Source organism: Sebastes fasciatus, chromosome 13, assembly GCF_043250625.1.
Source record: "Sebastes fasciatus isolate fSebFas1 chromosome 13, fSebFas1.pri, whole genome shotgun sequence".
NCBI classification, from domain to species: Eukaryota; Metazoa; Chordata; class Actinopteri; order Perciformes; family Sebastidae; genus Sebastes; species Sebastes fasciatus.
The window spans coordinates 27,142,066-27,162,591 of NC_133807.1; the positions used below are offsets into that span (position 1 = coordinate 27,142,066).

General features: G+C 40.2%; 2 protein-coding genes across 5 annotated transcripts; both read right to left on the minus strand.

The window, feature by feature from the left end:
• Positions 1-910: 910 nt before the first annotated feature.
• On the minus strand, positions 911-6,507 carry LOC141781076 (galectin-3-binding protein A-like). The gene is made up of 6 exons (XM_074656594.1): positions 6,370-6,507; positions 5,809-5,915; positions 5,068-5,280; positions 4,759-4,893; positions 3,213-3,504; positions 911-2,727 (listed from the first exon to the last, which is right to left on the minus strand). The coding sequence occupies exons 2-6, from the start codon at positions 5,891-5,893 to the stop codon at positions 1,671-1,673; spliced, it is 1,782 nt and encodes a 593-aa protein (XP_074512695.1). The 5' UTR covers positions 5,894-5,915; positions 6,370-6,507; the 3' UTR covers positions 911-1,670.
• A 403-nt stretch (positions 6,508-6,910) lies between these two features.
• cant1a (calcium activated nucleotidase 1a) lies at positions 6,911-20,354 on the minus strand. Of its 4 annotated transcripts, none has more exons than XM_074656598.1 (4): positions 20,146-20,354; positions 9,064-9,732; positions 7,662-7,865; positions 6,911-7,569 (listed from the first exon to the last, which is right to left on the minus strand). In XM_074656598.1, the coding sequence occupies exons 2-4, from the start codon at positions 9,707-9,709 to the stop codon at positions 7,199-7,201; spliced, it is 1,221 nt and encodes a 406-aa protein (XP_074512699.1). In that variant the 5' UTR covers positions 9,710-9,732; positions 20,146-20,354; the 3' UTR covers positions 6,911-7,198. The 4 variants fall into 4 exon arrangements, with proteins under 4 accessions (XP_074512699.1, XP_074512698.1, XP_074512697.1 ...); XM_074656597.1 differs by lacking the exon at positions 20,146-20,354 and adding an exon at positions 14,606-14,758; XM_074656596.1 differs by lacking the exon at positions 20,146-20,354 and adding an exon at positions 11,654-11,791.
• Between the last annotated feature and the right edge of the window lie 172 nt (positions 20,355-20,526).

The following is a 20,526-nucleotide window of genomic DNA, read 5'->3' on the forward strand; positions in this document are numbered from 1 at the left end:
GGTCAGCTTACATTAGTGCCAAGCAGGTGTAATATAGAGAGATATTGTGGTTTTAGCTGATGTGTGTCGCCTCACTCTTTTGATGGATGCTTGCTCACATTCAGGTAGTGCGTGCCCACGGGCGAGCGACAGGACGCTGACTTTCGTTGACTTAACGGCCACAGGTGTCGCTGTTACAACCAATTTCTGATTCTTACAAACAGTCCCTTTAAGAAAAAGTTTTTAGTGGCTTTCTTCAGTAACACTTCATTTTACAGGTCTGCAAATTTCAATGTAATTAGGTGATAATTAGTAAGTAACCTATTTGAAATTTCTTTGGAATTGCTGCCAAATTACCACAATATTTACCTCCCCGTTTTCAGTCTTTGTCCTAAACTAGCTAATTGGCTGCTGACTGTAGCCTTATAATTAACAGACAAACATGAGAGTGATAATGATCTAATCATCTAACTCTCCACCAGATATAGAAGCGTATTTTCCAAAGTGTTGAACTACTCCTTAAAGCTAATATTTCAATGACATTTAGCCGACATACTTTAAGTTGCAAACTGTAAAGCACTTTATTTCCTGTTTTTGTCCTGCACAAATGCGTAATATGGCTCCCTAACAGACCTTCACTACTCATCGTAATGATGATATATGCATATAAACCGTTCTCCTTCAGTGAGCTGTGCAGCAGCAAAATGGCAGATAAAGATAAACATCAGGAGAGAGCACACTCCTGAAAAAGAGCTGAAAAGTTCTGCATAACATGTCCAGTAGAGTGAAGCTATAAATCAGTCTGATGATTAATGTAACTTGGCCCCGTTTTGTCATTTTGTGTGTCTCACATCTGGATAAACTCCAGGTTAGGATTTATATTTTCCGTCGCTCTCGTGAAGAACAAAGTGCTGACACACACACACAGAGGGAAGGATCCAGAAATCACTTTAATCATCACGTTTATTTGCCATTTAAAAAAAAAAAAAAGGATACTTGAATTAAATCACAGACAGGTGATACATTTGTAGATAATCAACAAAGATGAATGAAAAAAAAAATCACACAGATAGTAGCATCATTGCAATCTATTGAATAATAAGCAGACAAATGCCCGGCTATAGAGAGCTCCAGGGATGACGTATTTTTGTAGACCAACCAGGAAGTTAGCATCGCCTTGGTTCCCTCGACAAAAAGCCAATAGGATTGTTCCTTTTGGATTATTGCAGAAAATAAGCTCTGTTGCAAACACACGTTTATGAAACTTACACGTTTTGTTCAGCAAGATAATCTCCACAAATTAACACAATTTTTATGATTTTCGAAGTGTAAAAGCTAACGTTAGGCTATAAACGAACTACACCACGGTCGCAGGAGCGTGAGTATACCCAACGAGGCTGTAAAGGCAGACGAGTCAGCGTGATGACGTTTAAGTAGTCTCATTTAGTCACTTGTTAGCAACCGCTTTTTTAAAGACATGTAAAAGCTTCAAAATTCACCAGTGGGGTATTTATTGATGTATTTTATGTCGTAGAACTAAACGTTAAAATGTCTTCAGCTTGTGTTAACCACAGACCTTATTTCAGGCATCTAACTAAAAACCCATTGACTTCCAGACGAGGGAACCGGAAGTGCTAAAATGCTAACTCCTTTCTGGGTTTTAGGACTCATTCCTGTAGCACTCTATTGGCTCAGACATACTCCGGTCTCACTACAAAGTGGTAGGTGTACTGGTCATCAGGACAGGGGTAGGCAGCCTGGGTCCCATTCGTAGCCAGGTCGTCCTTGAAGTCCTGAACCTGACAGATGTACTTGCCCTGGCACATCAGCAGGAGCCGGTTACGGAAAAGGATGTTGCTCAACGCGGAGGGGCGGCTTTGGGCCGCCAGCCTTGCTGTAGGGAACGACTCGCACCTCAGGCCTCGGTTTGAACACTCATACTGGTTCTTGAAGACATTTGCCTCCCAGCTAATCTGGTTGCTCTTGAAGATCATGCTGTTGTGGATCGGTGTGTTGAGCTGCCTGGTTGCGCCTTGATTGCCTTGCTTGTATTGATTGTATTGATTGTATTGATTATATTGATTGTATTGATTGCGATAGGGTGTTTGGTATGGGCTTATGGCAACACTCCATGGCTCGGCGGTGTAGATCCTCGGCCGGTAATCATCATCTTCTCGGTTGAACTTTGGGTTGGACATCAATTTGCTGAAGAGCAGAACATTGAACTGGAAGGCTTTGAAGATCTTTTCATGATACATATTCTTATGGGTGCTGTAGAGCGAGGAGTTGGACTCCAGGTCATACAGCACCTCAGCGGGGATCATAGGGAAACGGACGCGACTCAACAGGTTGAGCTGGGTCTCCAAACTGGCCGAGTTACCCCTCTCTGTGATCCAGCTCTCTACAGTCTGAAGCACAAAGTATTCATCTGGCACCACCAGGTCTGAGCGCATCAGAAGGGATCCGAGGAGCTCGACGGAGAGGTGGGTCCAAGCAGGGGACATGGTCAGATTTTGGAAGTTCCAGGCTAGATACTGCAGACAGGTCTCCTGGAGGACCATGTCCCCAGTCTCTTCTGCATATTTGTAAAGGGACACCTGGGTGTGGAATAAGGTGTCCTCTGGGAGGATTTCAGAGAACAGCCGGCCTGTGTCCTCCATCAGCTGCTTCACCCCAAACGTATAAGCCATCCAGTGGAGGCACTGCGCCGAGGAGGACGTCACATCAATCTTGCGGGTGTAAATGTACCTATTAAAAAAAAAAATTAGCGACATTCACTGTTGTTAATATCATATAGCTAATGTTAATCCATTATATATTTAACAAATAAAAAATTATATCAGTATGATTTTTCACCATTTCTGAGAAATGTTTGAGTAAATATGGTAAAAATCTAGAATAAATACATGGAAATAAAACTAGTACTGGTTAATACTACTAATTCCATGGTAACAAATTGATATATTTTTGTATATTAACCTATTACTAGCATAATAACAGAACATGGTTTGTTTTTTTCTTTTACCATGAAGCGTCATCTCGACCGTTTGGTAGAGGCCTATATTAAAATGAACTGTGGGGTCTTTTAAAAAACAACAACAAAAAAGCATTGATTGTTGTTATAATTGCCCCAAAGACATCAAAAATGCAAAGAGAAAAATTTCCCCTTGCCTTTTTCTTAGTGAGGACATTAAAGGGTTAAATCAATTGAAGTCATAGTAGGTTCAGTATACCTGATGAAGGAGGTGAAAAAAGGTTCGCAAGACTGGCTGATGTCGACCGTGATGTTGTTGATCCCCTCTGAAGCATTGAAGAGCGGGAACTGTGAGAGGATCATTTTGTGCGCGCAAGTCGTCGTCTCGACCACCACCGTCGTCCCGTCCTCCTGTCGGTTTCCAGTCGCAGTCTGGACTAAGATCTGGAAGTCACAGCCGCGCCCGCTGTCGAAGATTTGGCCGCGCTCATCGGACAGACTGATGCTGTGGTCCAGAGAGTATGTAGAATCAATGTTGGTCATGTTTGAGCCTGGAACCACAAATCATTGGGATGATTGACATTTGATAGACGGAAAACACCACGCTCAAGAGTTTGACGCTCGAAACGTCACAATATATGTTCATGGGATCATTATCTAGTGTGCAGAATGTTTGTCTTCTGTCCAGCTCTTAGTATTTATCGTCTGGATGAGCGTGCTTTTGTACATTAATAAACATATGATAATATTGTAATCCAGAGCCTCTTAAAGCATTTTATTACACGGCTTTGTTGAATACTCGATTCTGGTTGGTCAATCACGGCGTTCTACGGTCTGTTATTTCTTTATAGCAGACTGTTGCTATGTATAACAGACCGCTGCTATGGGCGCAGTTCTGATGTCGGACTCTGGCGGACCATTTTTGTGTCAAATTATTGATTTCGTAAAGGAACAGTGTGTGACATTTCGGGGGATCTATTAGCAGAAATGCTATATAATGTTCATAACTATGTTTTCATTAGTTTATAATCACCTGAAACTAAGAATTGTTGTGTTTTCGTTAGGTTAGAATGAGCTGTTCATGTCTACATGGGGAGCGGGTCCTCTTCACGGAGTCCGCCATGTTTCTACAGTAGCCCAGAACGGACAAACCAAACACTGGCTCTAGAAAGAAACCTTCACGTTTTTACGTTACCTGAAGGCCACCGTAGTTCTCCGATACGCTTGTAAAACTGCGATAACATGAGTGCTAAACCGTAGTACCGTCAGCTGCCGTCTGACTCCCGTTGCTCCTAAAGTAGTGTTAATATGGTAAGGGTGGCCTCTGAGCAAGGCGGACGACGTTACCACTGTTTTGCACTTGGCAGCTCACGTTACTGCAGTCTTGGAAAGGGAGTAGTGAGAGGAGGGGTACTCAGTTGGTTGCAATCTGCAGCCGCACCACTAGATGCCGACAAATCCTACACACTGTACCAATTAAGGAAGTAGCCGTGTAATAAGCGGGATAATGTACAGCAAGCGGGTCACTGTTGTGAAATAAACCCCTTCAGGGCGATAGACCCCTCCACATCGCCCTGTCGGGGTTTATTTCACAACAATGACCGGCTCACTGTACATTATCCCTTACATAAACAAACACTTGTGTTTTGAGTGTAATTCATTTGCCAAAAAAGAGTCAAAACACACAATAAACAAAGTTAAAGATGAATTTGACAGACAGCAATATTATTATTTTTCAAATTTTGTATAGATATCGTGATAATATTGTTATCGTCAATTCTTTTGACGAGAGTTTAGATACGTACCGCTTGTTTCACAAATGACTCCAACGTCCTCTTTGTGGCTGCAGTCAGTCGCTCCCCAGCTTTTGAAAGCACATGTAGACAGATAGTCCTCCGTGCCTTTACATTCCATATCATCCAGCCAAATAGGTCCAGACGCTAGGATGCAAAATGAAAGGGTATAAATGTGTTAATTGTTGTGGCATTAACACATCAAACAGTGACTTTTTTTTTTTGATGGCTGGATTTGTTAGTATCAAATCACAGCTCCTCACTCATTAGAATAACTTCACTGCCCTCTGGTGGGGCATGAATAGAAGTAGAGATGGGCACCTTTCCCGTAGTCCTTCCCAGTGACAACAGATTTGGCTCCGGGGAAGTGCAGCTGACGACACACCACCCGGGCCTCGGCCAGGTCCCAGCCGTCGTCACACACCGTTCCCCATGTGTCAGAGTGGTAGATTTCCACACGGCCCTCTGACACACCGCCACCAAACAGCCTCACTTCACCTTCCTGCGGCGCAGGGTCTCTTTCTCTTCCTCTTCCTGTGAGCAAACACAGGATATAATTAACCAAGGCCGTGACAGCAGAGAGGTCATACAAATATCTGTGTAGAGTAGAATTGAGTAATAATTTGATAATCAATTTGAGTATTTTTTATAAAAAATAACTAAAAATTCTCTGATTCCAGCCTCTTAAATGTGAATATTTTCTGTTTTCTTTACTCCTCTATGACAGTAAACTGAATATCTTTGAGTTGCGGACAAAACAAGACATTTGAGGACGTCATCTTGGGCTTTGGGAAAAACATTTTTCACCTTTTTCTGACATGTTATAGACCAAACAACTAATCGATTAATCGAGAAAATAATCAACAATGAAAATTATCGTTAGTTGCAGCCCTAGTGTAGAGTGAGCATGATCAGAGTACATTTATAAAAAGCACAAAACATAATAGACATTGCATTGAAAACTAGTACATTATTAAGACTGTATCCTTTTCCATCAAATTAATTTCAAGACAAACATTTTATTAGTTTTCACACGAATGAGATGTGCTTCGGATGACTCACTGAACAGGTCAAATTTCATTGCACTTCCAGAGTCGTGGAGAAGTAGCAGAAGCCACAGAGTGAAAACGTGTCGATGTGCGAGCATTTTCAACCACCAGCGGAGGACTCTGACACAAACAGACAAAGACGAAGACAATGACAAAGACAAAGAAGAAGTAACTTCACAAATCAAAATTATTCCTCGAGTGATTTTGATGTTGTCCAAAAATACCAAAAGTGGAAATATATATTTTTTTAATATACTGTACATACATATATTTGCATAAATCAAGCATATTTGTCCACTCCCATGTTGATAAGAGTATTAAATACTTGACAAATTTCCCTTTAAGGTACGTGTTGAACAGATAAAAAAAATGTTTGATTAAATATTTTAATCAATTGACAGCTTTAGTTTTTGGTCTTTTGCATATAAATCAAAACATTTATTGCATGAATATAAAACCTTAACGTTTTCATTAAGATGGAATGCAATTAATTTTAACTGACTATAATAAAGGTGTGCAATAAAATTAAAGACAAAATGTGCAAAATTCCTTAAATATAATGAAACCACATTACCTTTTCTTCTCTGGTTATTAAGTGCTCTTCTCTCGTCTGCAGTCTGTGACACAAATCTCACCCCTTTTAAAGCAGAAACAGGCTTCACTTCTCCATTCCCCGGCTGCTTTCCCCAAGTTTCGTTTCACAAAGCACAGAGCAGGAAATCAGGATCTTGAGCAACAGTTTTCAGTCTTGCCCAAACCTGTCTGAGGACAATGTCTTATTCTTTTTTTTAACTAAACAAGCCCACACGAGTGACCTTAAAATGACACGGCTCAAGAAAATAGGAATCAAGGTTTTTTTTTTTTTACTCAAGTCATCCCACCGAAAACATTACATAATTCATTTTTATCACCGAAATGTCCTTCAAATAATGTTGAGTTTTATGAAGAATAAAAACAGGCCTTTAGTTATTCCACTGAAAATAACATGTCTGGTGTGTACACAATGATGTTTAACATGGAGCAACAGGTTAGAAAAACAAACCTTTGTCCTTTGGTGAGTGTACAGTATGTGCATGAAAGTGTATGCTTTAGGAAAAGAAGTCACAGTCTGATAAATCAATCGTTTGTACATTCATTATAAGAAAGGCTACAGTACTGTTGAGGGCCACATTTGTCCTGGGAAGGACACGATCCACCACAAGACATGCTGGCATTGTTAGTGTTGACTGGCACTTTCTCAAAAGACCCTTTTTTAACAGTCTCAGGCCGTAGTTCTTCTTCTTAAAGACGATCCTTTAAGGGTTGGAGTTGTGTCTCAATGAGGAAGCAGCGAGTACAGTAGCTTCAACAGTGACTGGATTGTAAACAAAACAACAGTGCAGTGGCCTCAAGAGCGACTCAGTCTATATGAACTCCACGCCCTCGTATTTCACGTCCCCGATCTTGGTTTCAGGTAAAAGGATGCGTCCGTCGAGCGTGAAGACCATGATGTACGTGGCGATCTTCCCGGCGTCTTCCTCCGACTTGAGAGCCAGGATGATCTGGTTGTCCGTGTTGGGTACAAACTTGAAGGAGGAGAACCCGTGAGTGGGGTTGAGCGGGCCCACTCGACTTACAACGATGTCCTGGAAATCCGGCGAGCAGCTGAGGGCGAGGTTGGTGCCGCGGTGCTCGTCCGCCTTCTCCTCGTAGCGCTCCTTGCTGGCGCGGCGAGGGAGGAAGAACCAGCGCTGCAGGGTGTCGCTCCACGCTGCTGACTCGTGGATGAAATACCCTGCGGGGATTCGGAGGAATACGGGTGAAGAGTCAACAAAGAGAAAAACAATGGAAGCAGACTCGTGAGCGAGACCAGATTTGCATCCTCACCTGGAGGCTCGATCCCTGCTGCAGCCTTCAGAGATTTGTATATGGGGACCCAGTTCTCATGTTGTACATCCCCTCTGAAGCCCACCACTTTCACCCACTCTGGGTTGTTGTTGACGAACTCGCCCTCAGTGGTGGTCCACTCTTTCCCCAGACCGCCGACGTACAGGTGCTTGTCCTTCACCGCCAGCCACTCGGCTTTGAAACCTATCAGTACATAAGTAGCAATTAAACACACACAAATACTCTATTACAAGCAAAAGTCCTGCATTTAAGTCAAATAAAAAGTATTATAATCAGCAGAATATACTTAAAGGGATAGTTTGGGTGTTTTGAAGTGAGGTTGCATGAGGTACTCATACATAGTCAGTGTATTACCTACAGTAGATGACGGTCGGCACGCCTCCAGCTTGGAGAAGCAGACAGGAGTACTAGCACGGAAGCAAAATAATGTACTGCTGTGGACGGGACCGGCAAAAGAAAGGCTCACCTTGTTGTGGAATTTCTGATACTCAGGTTAACTCAGTCAACAGGAAGGAAGACGCCCCGGAGCTGTTGATGTCTTACATTTAAGTTTATTGAAGCTTGATCAAGGAGAATTGCCAGGTCTCCACCAGTGATGTGTTCTCTCTCCGTGAAGGCCTCACAACTCTGCCCTTCCTCCCTGGTGCTCAAGTGTTTTACCCTTATCATGTTTTGACTTACGCGGTTCCTCTGGCATCTCTGACCCTGGTTGCCCTGGCGACTGGCTCTATGGTCCCTCCTACAGACACAGCTGTACAGATAACGGTGGCGCCCCTAGAGAGGAATCCAACCCAATAACAGAGGGACACTCTGAGAGACACTCTGACCTTCCGACCAAGGAGAGAGGAATTGATAGAAAATTCCATCACACACCTAAAAAAAAGACTTTGCTTTTGTATGGTAACTCATATCGCCGACCATCATCTAATGTAGGTAATACACTGACTATGGATAAGTACCTCATACAACCCCACTTCAAAACACCAGAACTATCCCTTTAAGGTATCAGTAAAAGCACTCATAATGCAGAAAAATGATCGTAGTATATGTTATGTTATTAGTTAAATAGAGTAGTCATGTGGTATCCAAACTAGGGGAGGGCCCCTCCAAAGGGTCTCAAGATAAATCTGGGGGGTCGTGTTGTGCTGCACAAATCTATGTCCATTTTTTTTTCAAATAATGAATTTGAAAAGATAACTGGACTAACAAGTCATAGACATCTGAAAAGTTAAAGAAAATGCAGTGGGGTATAAGTATAAGTATATTTCCCTCTGAAATGTGGTGGAGTAGAAGTATTAAGTAGTATAAAATGGAAATACTCAAGTAGAATATTGTATTACAGCATGTACATGTACTTGTATGAGAGGAGGGTAAAGCCGACCTTTGGCAACGCTGCCGTCGCCGTCAGGTAAGATCACCCAGGGCACAATCTTGTCACCGTCGATGTGGTAGACGACGCCCGTCCTGTCGTCGACGCTGTAGAGCTTCCCGTTGAACACCACCAGCTCAGACAGCTCCATCCCCCTTCCCTTCTCCGACAGGTGGCTTTCCAGCAGCACCCTGTCCTCGTCCCACTGAACCGCCACCTTCTCAAGACTTTTGGACACCAACAGGTGCCCCCGCCGCATGTAGCTGAACCACGTCAGCTTCTTGTCGCTACGAGAGCTCGTGTCCAGGTCGGCGATGACCGCGATGCGGTAGCGCGTGCCCTGCGACGTGTGCTCGGGCGGACTGAGAGGGTAGGTGTCATTGTAGCTGGAGTCTGACGGTTGGGTGTCGCCGCGACTCGGTCTCCAGCCGTGCGAGTCGTAGGAGCGGGACCGAAAGCCCGAGGTCAAGTGCATGGAGATCAGCAGGAGCAGGGCCAGGAAGAAGGCCACCGCCACGATGGGCCTCCACTTAAGGCGGAAACGAGGGTCAGTGGTGTTGGCCATCGACGCCAACATAGGAAGGCCTCCGACAGAGATACGCAGAGAGTTCATCGGCTCATTCTGCTCCAGTCGAGTGAAGCCTGGGGGAGCAGGCATGGAGGACGGAGGCCTGGAGGGACCTAAAGAAAAACAGAGAGAGACGGTAAGTCCACTTGTACGACACGAAACAGGACAGGAGACTGTCAAACTGAAAAGATATAGCCTCATCTTCCTCTTGTTACATGCTAAATATGTGTAAGAAAATCTTTTTTTGAGTATTTTTAAATCAAAATCTTTTCTTTTCCTGTAAAACATAAAAATATTCTCCATCTCGCCTGTGTGCATGTTGTCCTCGTCTCTCTCTCCCTCTGTTTGTTTTTTCTTTCTCGTATCTGTGTGTATGATGCAGAGCTTGAGCTTTGTCTCTTGTGTGTTTGTGTATTTTGTCCTCATTCCAGGTTTCCACGGAGGAGAGGGAGGTCCTGTGGCTCAGGTCTTATCTGTTTGTTGTTTGTCTACACAAATCTAAGCTTGCAAATTTGCATTGGCAAATGAACAAGCCAATATGCCGGTAAGTTTAATTTCATCATATGTACAGATGATGTAAAAACAGCCCTCTTTACAGCCCACTTATGGTGCAGTTATAGTAAAGTAAAAGGGAAAGATCTTCAGGTGGCATTTAATAATGCAATCATAATCATGGTATAATTATGTCCCTGTGTTTCTGTCATCGTATTGTATTTATTATCTTATATTTGAGTTGGACCTACGTGTCTGAAATAAAGTTGAATTAAATTGATATAATTTTGTCATCCTGATTCTGTAATTTTACTGTGTTGGTCTATTCATTATTCTGTTGCACGTCTGTCCGTCCTGGAGGAGGGATTCCTCCTCTGTTGCTCTTCCTGAGGTTTCTTCCATTTCCCCCCCCGTTTTTTTCGAGGATTATGTTCTCTCTTTGTTTCACTTTGTACTGAAGCTAAAGATGCTCTAATGTCCGTTTCACTGTGACTTTAAAGTGAGACTGTAACTTTTGTTTAAAGCTGTAACTTTCAGAAAATATTGAATAATTTTGATAAACTGTCACTCGCCAACTCCGATCAAACGGTCAAACTAGGCAGCGCTGATCAAATATGAATCAATATTCTGTTACTGTAATGCCTATTTCTCGGCTCAAATGTTTTTGGAAACATCTTGTAGTGTACCGTTTAGCTGTAAAATGATAAAGTTTGCTCCGGCCGGTGATGGGCTTTGGCTCGACTGTTTTCAACATGGCAGCCGGGTCACAAATACATTATTGATACAGTGTTTTGGAGAATCTATACAAAATCACAACACATAATATCGATATTTTCTTACACCCTACCTTTCACAATAAAAGCCCTAGACATATAATATTTGCAGGCGAGAATTTTGCAATTTTGTGTCGCTTATTCGTCACGCCCCTCCGGTGTGTAAAAGCCTTAAGGCTGTTCATAGCAGCAAAGCCATTGAGTGTATTACATTGAGTAGTGGTGTGTTTTATTACTTATGAATTCAACTTTTCATTTGAAAAAGGAAAAATGTGTTACTTGTTCTTTCAAAAGTTACATAGCCTTGCTTTAATATGGTAATTTTTCCTCAAATACAGGTCACCATTCAGGTTATACACAGGATAAGTTTTGCTTATCAGTAACAAGCCGTTAGTTGAGCTGTACAGATACAATCATATCGTGAGTTTCAGTTGGCAGGAAATGGTTGTTACACCTGCTTCGCCCTGTGGGACGATACCAACACTAAACCGAAGGGCTTGATCGAAATGTTCCTTCATCCTCTAAAGACATTTAAATAAGCATTTAAAGAGTATGCAAAATCAGGCCGTGACTTGGGCCTATCTGTGAGGAAATACTACTTCTCCACAATGATAAAAAAAACTGTATGATAGCAATGTTAAGACAAGTAATTCAATGAAAAAATTACAAACAAACATTTTAACAAGTTAACTGAAGTCAAACAAGTTTCATTCAAACATTAGCCAACATGACATTTAGATGATAAAAAGATCAATCTAATCCTACTCACATAGTCTCAGAAGTCTTTGTTCACCAATCAAACCTCTAATCCTGGAGGCAGGCAGGTCGTTCATCTAAGCCTCTATTATAATTCTGGTAGGAGCTCACACGAGTGAGTTTATGCCGGGTTAATCATTACACGACAAGAAGCAGGAAGTAGTGAATATCAAGTGGCAGCTAACATTGTCAACGTGGAGGTTGGGAGGAGTCCAGTAAGTGACAATGAAGAGAAGGGCGGCGGTGAACAGGTAAATCAGGAAATGCAGCTGATGTAGCACAGTGTCCTCACTCGACACATATTAGTGACGTCATCAACAGAAAATAATCATCAACCATTTTGATAATCAATCTCTAATGTGGGGATTCTTATTTGCTGTTTTATATCTTTGACAACTGAACATCTTTGAGTTTTGGGGCGTTGTTCAAACAAAAAAAGACATTTAAAGAGATCCTCTAGGACTTTCACCATTTCATAGACCGAACTGTTAATAAAACTGATTAATTGACAATGAAAATAATTGTTAGTTGCAGTCCTATCGAATATGAAAACTCACACTTTTTCATTTTTATGGCCTGTTCAGTAAAAAGCTGAAAGAAATTTTTTGTCCAAATCTTTTTTTTTTTTTGCAGACATGGCAAATGCAGAACCTTAAATAATAAATAAATAAATAAATAAATAAATAAATAAATAAATAAATAAATAATTAAATAATTAAACAATTAAACAATTAAATGATTAAATGATTAAATAAATTAATAAATATGTTGTGGGATTATTCCTTATTTCATGGGCTATTTGGGGATTTATACTTTATTATTACTATCTACTTATATATATATATATAAAAATACAAAAAAACAACAAAGCATTTGAATACTGATTTGGATGTTGATTACCATGGCAACGGTCAAAGTTTCAAAGCTTCAAAGCATTCGGGTCAGTCCTAGTTGTAACCCTACTTTGGTTAAACAAATTAATTTTCATTTAACTTTACATAACTGCTAAAGGGGCAAGTTGAGAAGTAGTGCAGATCACTAAGTTTAGCACCTGAAAGTGGACAACAGGATGATGTGACATTGCAAGCAGAAAGGTCTCAAAAGTCATATTCTAAACTAGAGCTGCCCAATTAATTGAAACTTTATCGAAATCGCAATATGACCTACTGCAATTTTCATATCACAGGAGGTACAACATTTGTTAAAAGGTGAGATGAGTGCCAACACACCATATACTACAGACTGTGTTTGGCACAGAAACCTGCAAAAATCACACCATAATCATTTTAATATGCTTTTCAATGAAGATGAGAATAATGATATAAAAATGATCATTCCCTCAAATATCACAAATCATATCGCAATATCAGTCAAAATAATCATTATCATTTTTTCAAAATCATCCAGCACTTTCCCAAATTGTATTCCCTGTACTGATATTTGCTTAAACACCCAACAAACTAACGTGACCTCGTCCGTCTACACCTGAGGGTTCACCACCGGGCTCTAAATGTGTGCAATCTACTCCCAACCAAATTCCGGGGACCTCTAAACTCAGGAGCTTCACACTCCTGTGGCCTAAACATGGCAGCAATTCTCTGAAAGCAGCGCAGGAGCTGAAAGAGTCTTTCATAAGGAGGGCCCCGAGCCAAACAGCAGTCCACTATGGCAGCAACATCAGGGCCCGCCACTGTGAGGCAAGAAGACTGAAATACACCAACAAGTAGCTGATATTCATTGAGTTCAGCCTCTGAGACCCACTAGAGACACGTTTTTCTCTTTTTTTTAGGGGGGCTTTAGGGGGAAACAGCAGTTCAACAGTAGATGTCACATAGAAGTGGTGTACATCATCTGAAAGCTGAGAACCTGAAGATTAATTTGAGATGCAGTTCAGCACTGTGGGTCAAGTTGTTGCAGTCATAAATCCGAAATAAACATGAATTGAATGAATGAAAAAATGTTTTTAGAGGATACCATTTGTTACACAAATTTGGTGCTAAAGTTAACCATTTTTTACCACCCGAGAATTGATAAAAATGATCAATAACCCCTCCAAAATACCACATTAAGACACCAAGACCTTGAAGAACACCATTGAAAAAGCCATGCTGTGATTTGGTTTCAAAAACTTTTGACATTTGTGGATTTCTGCAAGAATTGCATTTTTCGGCGATTGAATGGCGAGCACTTCTATTCTGGAAACTGCTCAGAAACCCCCTTAGTGTCAATCTACCTAAGAAAGCCATCCATCCTCTGAATGCTCTTGGTCTGTAGTTTGTGGAGGTAAAGTTTCATGAGGCTGTGATTATCCTAGAGGTCACCACAGGTCATTTTATACAGTGAGGTCAAGTTTCAAAAAATGGACTCACTACAATGAAATGGCTACTATGGGGACTAACATCATCACACATGAATACAGTTGGGCTCATTGGATCCACAAGAGTCTCAGCTTTACAGTGATACCCAATTTATGTAATTCAAGACTGTTTAGAGACCCCAGTATGCAGAAATATTAAAATACACCCTTTTAGAATAGGCGAAAATAACACATTTATACTGCATGCAAAAAACGGCATGTTTTTTTTCCCCAAACTGCATGTGATTATCATAAAGTGGGCATGTCTGCAAAGAGGAGACTCGTGGGTACCCATAGAACCCATGTCATTCACATATCTTGAGGTCAGAGGTCAAGAGACCCATTTGAAAATGGCCATGCCAGTTTTTCCTCGCCAAAATTTAGCCCAACTTTGAAGCATTACTTAGCCCCCTTGCCGACAAGCTAACATGACTCTGCTGGTACCAATGGATTCCTTAGTTGTCGTTTTGTAGTTTCATATGATATCTGTACCTTCACTGTAGGTCTAAAACTGAACCTGCTACAGCCTCTGAAGCACAGTAAAGTTGGGATAAAAGGGGCTGTTTTAAATCAGTCACCTTCACTGAAACAAAATAACTGCAGGCTTACCCCTTCGTCTCTTCGTGCCAGAACGCCGACTCTGTGTCATCAAACCGGTCCTTAAATCAGACCTCCACACTCAGCCCTGAGCTCTTTCTGCTCAGATCACACGCAGAGCAACCATGACTAAGGATTGTTACTGTGAACTTTAACTAGACTCGGAGGATTATGTCCCAGTCCAAAGGGTGCAAACCTTACAGGAGTCGTCATTCATTATGGCAACCAGGTCACAGGTACCAGAGGTTGGGAAAACACTTCTAATCTGCACAATAACTTCACCTGCATGAAAGGTGGAAAGTCCTGCAGGCTGAATAAGAAGTTAAAAACAAACCTGTGGTCAATACAAGACTTCGAATCCTACATAGTGGAGGTGTTTCTGTGATGCAATCAGTGCTCTGAGTATACTGTGACTGGACGGAGGCCACAGATCAGCCTGATAACAACAGAGCTCATTCATCAGGCACGCAAACTTACTTTTAACTGTACTAAAATCTGTTAATAACTGATTTAACTCCTTCTGGGCTTTAGTACAAAAATATGTTAGGAGTTTAAGAAGTGAATTATTAATGAACAAGCAACTTCTGAGCGTCTCAAAGTCCTTGAGTAGTTTGAATTATGACATAATATACAATGTAGGGTTGTGAGATGTGACAATATACATAACATGAGAGATTAGAAGTTAGAGCTGGGACGTTTTGTGATTCAATATTGTGATTTATTGTGATTTTTGTTAACTTTTTTTAACACTAGACTTTTTCTCTGTCTTTAAGAGCTTTTTATTAATACGATACAACTTTATTGTCAGTTTGCACTGAAATTAATTTTGCATCCGTAGGCAGCTCAATTTGAGAAAAAGTACACAATAACAAAAAGTACATAATTTTATAAATTTGGTTTTAAACTTGTCTGTAGTTTTATAAAACATGTCTACTTTTATTTATCGTATTTTATACTTGTATCTTTTTGTGTAAAGCACTTTGAATGACCTCTGTGTATGATAAGGTGCTATATAAATAAACTTGCCTTGCCTAATCATGTGGTCAATAAAATAGTGACAAATGTCCACAGTGACATCATCAAATATTTGTTTTGTCCAACACCACCAGTTAAAAAAAAAAACCAAGGATATTCAACTTACATGATATAAAACAGAGAATGTAAAGTAGAAAGTCTTCACATTTGAGCACTTAGAACTAAAGATTTGTTTTGGCTTTTTTGCTTGAAAATTGATTTAAATGATTGATTATCAAAGCTGTTGCCAATTAAATTCCTGTTGACCAACTTACTGATTATTTGACTAATTGTTTCAGCTGTAAAGAAAGTATGAAATAGTGCACGTGACTTCTGAGCATCTCAAAGTGGTTCTCATAGTCATTTTGCACAATGGAGAGGAATAACGTACAACAAGGAAGATTTAAGGTGCAGTGGTAGGATTTGGCGACATCAAGTGGTGTGGATGCAGCTTGCAACCAACTGAGTACCCCTAACCCTAACCCTTTCCTAATGTGGACAGCGGTGAAAAATATCACTTTATTACCAAGGTTGGAATTGAAATAAAGAAAATTATAATGATAAATATTGAGTTAATTGTTTAAAGGTCCCATATCATGCTCATTTTCAGGTTCATACTTGTATTTTGTGTTTCTACTAGAACATGTTTACATGCTGTAATGTTAAAAAAAACACTTTATTTTCCTCATATTCTGTCTGCCTGAATATACCTGTATTTACCCTCTGTCTGAAACGCTCCGTTTTAGTACATTTCAATGGAATTGCAACGGAATTGCATTGCTAGGCAACAGTTTGGGTCCATGTTATCTTCCTGTCTATTATTAATTAATGTTTATAACAAAGTAATTTTCAATCAATTTTGAGGTAAATATTGGAGTAATTTGGCAGTAATCCCAAAGAAATTTCAAATGGGTTACCTGCTAATTTTACCTTATTACCATGACATTTGCAGACCTGTAAAATGAAGTGTTATAATATATTTAATTTAGGCTTCAGAATTGCTTTTTTTTAAAATAATATTTCTTAATATAATATAAGGAAAACCTGTCTGCCATGGTGGCAGGTGACCTGAAATTTTCACAGCCAACATTTACCCTGTATTTGGCAGGTGGCAGGTACTAATTTCATTCCCTGACTGTATGAAAATAATATGCAAGATAAGTATATTGCTTGTTATCATGAATGGTGCGTCGCTTTAAACGTTGCGGCCGCAAGGAATTGTAGGATGTTATTATCTCCTTTCCTTTCATAAAGGATGGTCCAGTGTATCCTACGCTAAAGGGGATAAGAAAGGAAGCATTGAAGCACTTTCCTTATCATTTAGAGTATTCAAACAGCTCTTATCATGGCTGCTACTGAGATACTTCCTGGTCATTTCACTCTATTAGGAAAAAACAAAACAAAGAGTATTCGATCGCAGCCCCTATTTAGATATAAACGGCTCATTCTAAGGCAGGGGTCAGCAACCTGCGGCTGTGGAGCCACATGCGGCTCTTTAGCCCCTCTCCAGTGGCTCTCTGTGGATTTTTAAAAATGGAAATGAATAACTGCTTTTTGTTTACATTTTCATTTTTATTTATCATTGTTGTAGGTCTATGGTGCGACGGAGTATTAGGGCCACATTGAGGAAAAAAAATAAATAGGAGATTTCGAGAATAAAGTCATAATATTATGATAATAAAGTCATAGGTTTACGAGAAAACAAATTATTTTCTTTTTTTCTCGTAGAGTTATGACTTTATTCTCGTAATATTACAACTTTCTTTCTCGTAAAGTGATGACTTTATTCTCGTAATATTACAACTTGTTTTCTCATGAAGTTATGACTTTATTCTCGTAATATTACAACTTGTTTTCTCGTAGAGTTATGACTTTATTCTCGTAATATTACAACTTGTTTTCTCGTAGAGTTATGACTTTATTCTCGTAATATTACAACTTGTTTTCTCGTAGAGTTATGACTTTATTCTCGTAATATTACAACTTGTTTTCTCGTAGAGTTATGACTTTATTCTCGTAATATTACAACTTGTTTTCTCGTAGAGTTATGACTTTATTCTCGTAATATTACAACTTGTTTTATCGTAGAGTTATGACTTTATTCTCGTAATATTACAACTTTCTTTCTCGTAAAGTGATGACTTTATTCTCGCAATATTACGTCTTTTATTATCCTAAAGTTATGACTTTATTCTCGTAATATTACAACTTTTTTTCTCATGAAGTTATGACTTTATTTTCGTAATATTATGACTTTTATTATCCTAAAGTTATGACTTTATTCTCGCAATATTATGACTTTTTTTCTCGTAAAGTTATGACTTTATTCTCGTAATATTACAACTTTATTCTGGAAATCTCAGATTTTTCCCCTCAATGTGGCCCTAATACTCTGTAGTACATTTGCACTTTGACCCTCACTGCATTAGACTTATATACTATATACTTAAACTCTAAACTGTGTTACCTTCATCACAATGCTCAAATGTTTTGCGGCTCCACACAGATTATTATTATTTTTTGTGCCTAAAATGGCTCTTTTGATAGTAAATGTTGCTGACCCCTGATCTAAGGTCACGAAAACACAACAATTCTTATTTTCAGGTGATTAAACACAAAAGAAAACACACTAAAGTTATGAATATTATATTACATTTCTGCTAATAGATCCCCCAGACATGTTACACTGCTCCTTTAAACCCCTCCTATGAAATGTAAAGCTGGTGATGTTAAAATGTGAGTATCTCTGCTCTTTGCCGCCATAAAGGATGACATCTGGGGGGATGTGGTCTTCAAAGGAAACCGATTGAAGACACACACAGAGAGTGAGTGAGGCCCATAAATAGTTCACTTATTGCTGTGAGGCAAACCTCTGCATGTCAAGGCGCCTACAAACAGATGTGCATTAGACTCAGGTACTTGATTTTATGTGGTTTTATCCAATGAGAAGACACTGCATAATAAATAGATCCACAATATTTGAGTATTTCTCACTGAATGAGTAACAAACCCAGCCCTGGTTCATTACATTATCAAGCAATTAGCAAACTAAATGAAATATAAACTCATTTTATTATGTTTGGACAAGCTCTTACATCATCCAACAGCTGCCACATGCCCAGCTGAACAACTTTAATAGGTCTACTATATGAAGCAAATCTTTGCTGGGATGGTGGAGTGATCGAAATATACCTTTCAGTATTCAGAAGTGTCTAATCCGTTTGTAAATGTAGCCTATATTATCATATTAGATAACACAATGTAATCTAATATATGATTATATGATTACACTGTATCCCCAAAACATGCATCATTCTGTGATATTTTATGTTTTTGCACACATTGATGATGCCACTATCATCTCCTCTCTCGTCGTACCAGAGACCATAAAAAGCTGAATATTACAAGAATAAAGTCATAACTTTATGAGAAATAAAGAAAATAACATGTAAAATTACTACTTTATAATATTATGACTTTATTCTCATAGTATTACAACTTTTTTTCTCATAAAGTTATGACTTTATTCTGGAAATCTCTGATGTGTTATAATATGGTATAAACTGTTTGCTAGTAGAGATATTTTATTAAGGAAGGCAGCGATTGTAGGTCTCCCTCTCCTCCTTCACACACAAACAAACATCCCATCTGCATGCATATGTGTGTGTGTGTGTGTGTGTGTGTGTGTGTGTGTATGTGTGTGTGTGTTAGCTGGTGACCCTGTACGTGTGTGTGTGTGTGTGTGTGTTAGCTGGTGTGACCCTGTATGTGTGTGTGTATGTGTGTGTGTGTTAGCTGGTGACCCTGTACGTGTGTGTGTGTGTGTGTGTGTTGGTGGTGACCCTGTACGTGTATGTATGTGTGTGTATGTGTGTGTGTGTGTGTGTGTGTGTGTGTATAAGTCCTGTATGTGTGTGTGTGTGTGTGTGTGTGTGTGTATGTGTGTGTGTGTTAGCTGGTGACCCTGTATGTGTGTGTGTGTGTGTGTGTGTGTGTGTGTGTGTGTGTGTGTTGGTGGTGACCCTGTACGTGTATGTATGTGTGTGTGTGTGTATGTGTGTGTGTGTGTGTGTGTGTGTGTGTGTGTGTGTGTGTGTATAAGTCCTGTATGTGTGTGTGTGTGTGTGTGTGTGTGTATGTGTGTTAGCTGGTGACCCTGTACGTGTGTGTGTGTGTGTGTGTGTGTGTGTGTGTGTGTGTTGGTGGTGACCCTGTATGTGTATGTGTGTATAAGTCCTGTATGTGTGTGTGTGTGTGTGTGTGTGTGTGTGTGTGTGTGTGTGTGTGTGTATAAGTCCTGTATGTGTGTGTGTGTGTGTGTGTGTGTGTGTGTGTGTGTATAAGTCCTGTATGTGTGTGTGTGTGTGTGTGTGTGTGTGTGTGTGTGTGTGTGTGTGTGTGTGTGTGTGTGTGTGTGTGTGTGTATAAGTCCTGTATGTGCTGCCAGCAGCTCAGAGGTTAATAACTCAGATAGCATCACAAACTGCTGCGTTCAGGAGCTGAACCTGAAACAGTCTCTGGTTTATTTCGGTACTCACCGCTAGACGTTAGAGACGTTCAGACGTTCAGCTCGCGGTCCGCTGACGGTTGTAGCTCAGATGTCATTATATGTTTTTATCGCTTCCTCCTTCAGCTCCGGTTCCTGCTCCGGTTCCTCCTCCGCTCCCCCCGTTCACCAGATCACCAGTTCACTGTTCACCACCAGGTTCGACCAGCAGACAGCAGCTCATTACTTCCTGTATGTACTGGTGACGACGGCAGCGTGCGTCTTGCTGCGCGCGGTGGATGCAAGAGCGTTTGTCAAACGGTTGCCTTCATGAGCTGTCGGATATTTGATAACTCTACTCCACTCTACATTAAAGGACCCATATTGTAAAAAAAAAGGGAGATTTTCATGTCTTTTATATTATAAAGTACGA

Bases quoted from the DNA above. Each gene is read 5' to 3' on its own strand.
- LOC141781076 (XM_074656594.1), bottom strand. From the start codon at position 5,893: ATGCTCGCACATCGACACGTTTTCACTCTGTGGCTTCTGCTACTTCTC. The intron at 5,281-5,808 runs GTGAGTCATCCG...GTTTGCTCACAG, and splicing joins AATGAAATTTGACCTGTTCA to GAAGAGGAAGAGAAAGAGAC. The intron at 3,505-4,758 runs GTACGTATCTAA...TTGTGGTTCCAG, and splicing joins AGTCATTTGTGAAACAAGCG to GCTCAAACATGACCAACATT.
- cant1a (XM_074656596.1), bottom strand. From the start codon at position 11,717: ATGAACGACCTGCCTGCCTCCAGGATTAGAGGTTTGATTGGTGAACAA. The intron at 7,866-9,063 runs GTCGGCTTTACC...ATGTACTGATAG, and splicing joins CGACGGCAGCGTTGCCAAAG to GTTTCAAAGCCGAGTGGCTG. The intron at 7,570-7,661 runs GTGAGGATGCAA...GAATCCCCGCAG, and splicing joins AGCAGGGATCGAGCCTCCAG to GGTATTTCATCCACGAGTCA.